Source organism: Nuphar pumila, chromosome 5 (assembly GCF_984573655.1).
Source record: "Nuphar pumila chromosome 5, dmNupPumi1.hap1.1, whole genome shotgun sequence".
In the NCBI taxonomy this organism is placed as follows: domain Eukaryota; kingdom Viridiplantae; phylum Streptophyta; class Magnoliopsida; order Nymphaeales; family Nymphaeaceae; genus Nuphar; species Nuphar pumila.
The window spans coordinates 694,909-701,162 of NC_143253.1; the positions used below are offsets into that span (position 1 = coordinate 694,909).

At 39.6% G+C, this 6,254-nt stretch overlaps 1 protein-coding gene across 5 annotated transcripts in view; it reads left to right on the plus strand.

Moving 5' to 3' along the window:
* LOC149836387 (cysteine synthase-like) overlaps nucleotides 1–5,710 on the plus strand; it is a 31,471-nt gene extending 25,761 nt beyond the window's left edge. For 2 of the 5 annotated variants that reach the window (XM_090005301.1, XM_090005303.1), the window contains 3 exons: nucleotides 3,804–3,863; nucleotides 4,931–5,011; nucleotides 5,324–5,710. In XM_090005301.1, the coding sequence (XP_089861427.1) occupies nucleotides 3,804–3,863; nucleotides 4,931–5,011; nucleotides 5,324–5,413 (231 nt within the window). In that variant the 3' untranslated portion in view covers nucleotides 5,414–5,710. Of the gene's footprint in view, nucleotides 1–3,803; nucleotides 3,864–3,950; nucleotides 4,159–4,930; nucleotides 5,012–5,323 lie in introns of all 5 variants that reach the window. The other 3 variants (XR_016431787.1, XM_090005305.1, XM_090005302.1) reach the window with 3 other exon arrangements.
* The last annotated feature ends 544 nt before the right edge of the window (nucleotides 5,711–6,254 follow it).

A 6,254-nucleotide genomic window follows, 5' to 3' on the forward strand; every position in this document is an offset into this window, starting at 1 on the left:
AAACTCTGTTTCATAGGGAGCAAGGAGGAGTTGATAGGCATATGGAGGTTCAAGGAGAGCAAGTTTCTTTAAGAGGCCATAGGTTTGGAGAAATCTATTCCAAATGACATGAAAATATTGTTGAAATACCTTTCTTGGATCAAGTAGAGGCTGAGGGTTAGGAAGCATAGAGGCCAATTCTGATTAAATTCCTTCTTCAGCTGATCCTGAGCATCAAAGTTTAGAGTTATCATATGAGCCATCTCCATCTCCATCTCCTTCACCCTCTCCTCAGGTACACCGAAGCTCTAGAGTATCTATTCCTCCCTCTTGCTTTGTGTCTTATGAGTCTTTCTTCTTTAAACATCGTGTATTCTTAGTCATGATTCACTCTTATGTTGAGCCCGAGTCTTATGCAAGGGCAGCTAGTAAAGAAGAGTAACAACAAACAATGGTTGAGGAAATAAATGCTCTGGAGACAATGCATGCATGGGATCTTGTAAAGCCTCCACCAGACAAGAATATAGTGGAAAGTAAATGTGTTTATAAGATCAAGACTAAGGCAGATGGGTTAATCGAGAGATAGGCAGAATTAGTGCCAAAGCGCTACAACCAGTGTTGTGAAAAGCGTTGAGGCGCTCCACCAAAATCTGAGGTGAGGCGTAAGCCTTAAATTTTTTTTTAACTTAAAAATCTATAAAAAATATCTAAAATTATAAATAAATAAAAAATGCTCTGAAACAAAGTAATAGAAAGTGGAACTAAGAAATGAAGCCAAGAATCAATCATAAAACATGTTCCAACAATAAACAAGGAAAATGTGGTATAGAAGGGAAATAAAGACGAGAAAAAATTGATTTTTCAAACTCTGCAAGCAAATCAATGCCTACCATGTGACTTGATACCAGAAAGAAAGGAAAAAGAAGGGTGAATGTATCAGAAGATACTCATATTCAAGTATTCTTGACTAGAAGCACAACCATGACGAAAACAAAAGGTTGATTTAACCTTTTGCAGTATGAGGAACCATACACATGCCAGCATAAATTACTGCAAGGAATGGTCATGATCAATTCATATTGTGGTAAAGTAGACATCCACTATTCAGATTTTGACTTTATGAGAATGCCATACCTCTCAACTGCTTTAGCTATTTAATGAATTTAAGGAATAAAAGATTAGAGAGGAGTGAGCAAAGGTGTTGTTGAATTTAAGGAATAAAAGAGGCCATGACAATGTTTGAATTATCAACATTATAAATGATTTTCAAAAGCTTCAGATTAAGAATATAAAAATTGGAAAAATACCAGTGATGAGTTGTGGAGCCTAATTTAGAGTTTTTGCCCTTGCAGTAAGAGGGGTTCGGGGATCCCCCCGGCGTGGGTCCCGCAGCACGTTCAGCGGGCAGGGGTCTTAGGGGGGGCAGCGCCCCCCGAAAGAATTTTTTTTATTGGGCTTATGTTTGAGACCCAGTGTCTTATGGATCAGACCCGATTTGTTTAGGTTTAGGGTTGTCGCCCTTGCCTTGTATAAATTCCTTATTTTCTTTCTCTCTTGTATCTGTCGAGAAAGATCAATAAAGTTTTTCCTCTGGGCGGTCGTGGTTTTTTACTCCCTCTCGAATTTGAGGGAAGGTTTTTTCACGTAAATCTGTGTGTTATTGTGTTTTGTTTTCTTCGGTTGTTTCTTACTCGCGGTTTTCATAACAACCAGAACATTGGCACCGATGCGTGTACTCACAACAAATAAAGGAGCCTTTGGATGCTCTTGTGGAAGTGGTGGCGACGTGGGCGACGGTGGCGAAGGAAGAGCGTGAAGAGAGGGAGAGCGAGTGGGAGAGGAGAGAGAAAGTGAGTGGGAGAGGAGAGGGAGAGCGTGCATGAAGGAGGAACTAGGTTAAAATTGCTTTTTAACCTAGCCGAAACCCTATTTTGTGGTCAAATGAGGGCTTTGACCCTCATTTGACCACAAAAACTTAAAGCATGCATGCCTCAGCATGAGGCGCGCCTCGCCTAGAGGCGTGCGCTTCAAGGCGTATGAGGCGCACGCCTCGAGGCTTTTGCGCTTTGTACGTGCGCCTCAAGGCTTAAAGCCCCTCGCCTTGAGGCGAGGCACGCTTTTTGCGCCTTGAGGTGCGTTTTTTATAACACTGGCTACAACCAACAATTTGGAATTGATTTTGCAAAAACCTTTTGCATTTGTGGCTCATATGACTACCGTATGAACCTTGCTTGCAGTAGCTGCAATGAAACAATGAAACCTATGGCAATTAGATGTGAAGAATGCCTTCTTAAATGGTAATCTGGATGAGGAGGTATGTATGCAGTTGCCACAAGGATATTGGATTTTGAGGGCAGAGTTTGTAGGTTGAAGAGGGCTTTGTATGGGCTCAAACAGGCACCTCGAGCCTAGTTCGAAAAATTTAGTACTGTTGTCAGATCTCTTGGTTTCGAGCAAAGTTACCATGATCCAACCTTTTTTGTGACATCTTCTTCTCAAGGAAAGTTCATATTACTCTTGTATGTTGATGATATGATCATTATAGGAGATATTTTGAAGACAGTAGATGATACTTAGAAAAAGTTAGCAAATATTTTTTAGATGAAGAATCTGTGAAATCTGAAATATTTTCTTGACTTGGAGATTGCATACTCAAAGAGAAGACTTTACTTATCCCAACATAAGTATGTAACTGATTTGGTTGTGAAGGCAAAATTAGTGGATGATTAAAAAAAGTTAGTTCTCCTATGGAAGCTAATGTCAAGTTGAGAGCTGTAGATGGGGTGGAGCTAGATGATCCAGTGGTGTATAGGCAGTTAATCAGTTGGATATATTTGACTATATCCTGACTAGATATCACTTACGTTGTCATGTGGTCAGTCGGTTTATGAGCTCTCCCAGGATGGTTCATCTTGCTCCGGTACTTTGGATTTTCAGATATGTGAGAGACACCATCCACTATGGGTTGTTCTTTTCATTGTCCTCTTCAATAGATGTGAGGGCTTTTTATGATGCTGATTTTGAAAGCTCTACTCGGGATAGTCTCTACACTACTGGTTTGTGGATTTTTCTTGGAAGCTCCCTAATCTCATAGAAAAGTAAGAAGCAACAAAGATTTCCCTTATCTACAACTGAAGCTGAATATAGAACAATGGCGCAAGTTACAACTGAGAATATTTGGATAAGATGGTTATTGGGAAAGTTGGGAGTTCCTATCGATGGTCAACCTCTTTATATTGTGACAATATGAGTGCTATTCATATTGCAAAGAATCCAAAATTTTATGAAAGAACTAAACATATTTAGATAGATTGTCACTTTACAAGGAGGGCCTATGAAGATAGAGTCATTTCTCTTGAGCAAGTAGGCTCTAAGGATCAGATTGTAGACGTGTTTACCAAGAGTCTTTCTCCATTACACTTTAGCACATTTTTTTCCAAACTTGGGATGATTCCTCTTGCATCATCTCAAGTTTGAGGAGTGTTGAGTCTTATTTACAATATGTATTACATTTTGTGTGCTACCCCCTCTATGTATTTAATTGTAGATTACATTCTTTACATGGGTATTTTTGTACTTCTTTTAGTAGTGTAGAGTCAACTGTTTTTTTCATCTTCTTTGCTATCTTTCTCATGATTGGAACTCTATTGCTTTGATAAGACACATGCTTGGAAATTTTAAAATTCACTGTATGTTATTTGCTATGATTTTCTCATCATATTTTTCATGACCAGTGGCCTGTAGAGGCCACATTCATTACTATTCTTTTTTCCCATATATGAACTTCATAATGGAATTAATATTAGCGTTTGTACTCCATGTAGATCACTAATGATGAGGCAGTTGCAATGGCAAGAGAACTGGCACTGAAGGAAGGTTTGTTGGTAAGCAATGCTTTGCTTTTTTGGGTTATATCATAAAAAAGTATTACTGAAGGTTTCATTGAAAAGTTCAAATTTGCATTAATGCAGTTTTTTTTGGGTAACCGGGGAAATATCGCCTCGCTGGCTCACTCACTGAGTTCATTGTTGTAAAACCTGACATCCCCCTTGCACACCGGGGAGTACAGCCATATTCAGACTGGCAGCAAACGATGCTTGCCCATGAGTTTTGAACTCATGGCGTCCTGTCAACTTGGTGACATTTATGAGTTTCCCCTAACAGATGTGCTGAGACCTCGTGGGCTTACATTAATGCAGCCATTGGTCCATTCATTTATTCTTAAATTCCTGAATATTGCACCGTTCATTTTTTTTCTTAAATTTCTGAATGGTTAAAATGATAGCATTCATTTCCAAGGACCAATTCATTCCCAATTGTCTCCTTTTGCTTTTCTAGTATCAGCTTGGACTTATTTCCAGACTCAACAGCTCTGCTTGATGTGCCTTATTTTTCTTCCTTTTTCCCCCTAATAAAGCTGGTAACAGATGATGTGCTGGGGTTCCAAGCTTAGCTGGATCAAGTCCCATGTGTCATCCACCCTAGGGTTTTGTGTCATGATTTTCAGTTGTAGATTCAGATCCCATCAGGAGAGGTTGAGCTAACATAGTCCTTTTGTTAGCCATGACCATTCTCTCCATCTATGTGTTGTAGATTTTGCATGATCTTGATCTGTTGTTGAGCACTGCCCTTGTGAGACTTGTTTTATCTGGTTTGCAAATTTGTGGACTAAGATGTATTCAATCTTTGATTATATTTCACTCATGCTGTTTAAAGACATGTTATCTTTTATCTTTGATCCCTGGTAGCCCTTTTTCATATCCCTCTTTCCTTCCTATGAGATAAAATGAAAGGAACGAGAATCCACCTCTTTTGTGTTCTTCAAATCTATCATCTGTTCCATTTGCTTAGTCTCCAACTATATCTCAGATTCAAAACCTACATAAGATGCTGCTGCATATAGTTATTATTTTCAGAAAAAGATTTCTGTAACCCATATTTCTTTGTCCAGGTTGGTATTTCATCAGGTGCTGCTGCAGCTGCTGCCGTTAATATTGCAAGAAGACCGGAGAATGCTGGGAAACTTGTCACGGTGAGCAAACTATCCATTTCCTAAATTTGGTAAGAGTATTCCTCTGTTTTCTAATTAATGTGATGAGAAAGGATCTTATAAGCCCTGTGCATGAAAGCAAGCTGCCATCAGATTCTGCCAAACATGACTGATGTGTTTGCTACAATCTGATGGAATTTTATTCAGCTTCTGCATCCAACTTCCTTTGAAATGTAGGACCATACCGAGACACTCCTTGGTCTATATGGTTAGTCAGTCTGGTGCAGTTCACGGAAAGGTTTGTCTTGAGGAGCTAAATAAACAGGCTCTCTTGCTGATTGCTTTCTATTGCAGGTTATTTTTCCCAGCTTTGGTGAGAGGTACATCCCAACTGTCCTTTTCGGTTCCATTCATGAGGAAGTTCAAAGAATGCAAGAAAGTTGACAAAACCAGTTCAGAGTGAGAATCTGGTTCAATGATGTGAGGAAAACTCTCTTCTTTGCCCTCTGCTACTTCTCTGGCCCGTACCTTTGTGGATCTCGTTTAAAGATTAGCATGCCAAGAAATTCTGCAGCACGTGGAAAAGGCAAGCTATGTCATTAAGGAAATAGAAGCATCCCTTTGTGTTATTGATGGGGTCCCATTCTGTAACAGTTTTGCTTTTGATTCATTAGACATTTTTTGAGAGGCAAGCCATATAAAAAAAGAAAAGAAGTGTGTTTGATTCGGCTGTTCTATCCATCCGTTGAGGGCGTTTGTCTAGAGGATCCTGTAAACCAGTACCATACAAAAATCCCATCTTTAATGTTCATATTTGAGATGGAGGGGGTTGAGACATGGGGGTGTTTTTGGTTGCTGACCCTCAAGTGCTTCCAATGTTGGGTTCTTTCGATCTGCAAAGCTGTCAAGTGTTTTGATGTCAGCCATCAATCGAACCCAAGTCGATCAATATGTGGGATCTACTAAGTAGGTCCAATAAGCCAACCAAGCTTGGTCTATGATGTCCAACGATTAGTTGAACCCTGACCTGGTTTGGGTATTTAAGAGCACATCTGAATCTGATCCAGCTCTGGTGAGTTCGTGAGTAAGGTTTTCAAAACATAAGAGGTTTATGAGATCGTGATATATGATGTTGAATGATGTTTGATCACATTAGTGCAGTCTAAGCAATGGCCAATGTTCCTGTATTTCATCCAGTGTAGGAGTCCATGCATTCCTGCAGCATGAATTAATAATTTGATGCTGTTTTGGAACCAAATCAAGCCCAAAACTGTCCACAAGGGAT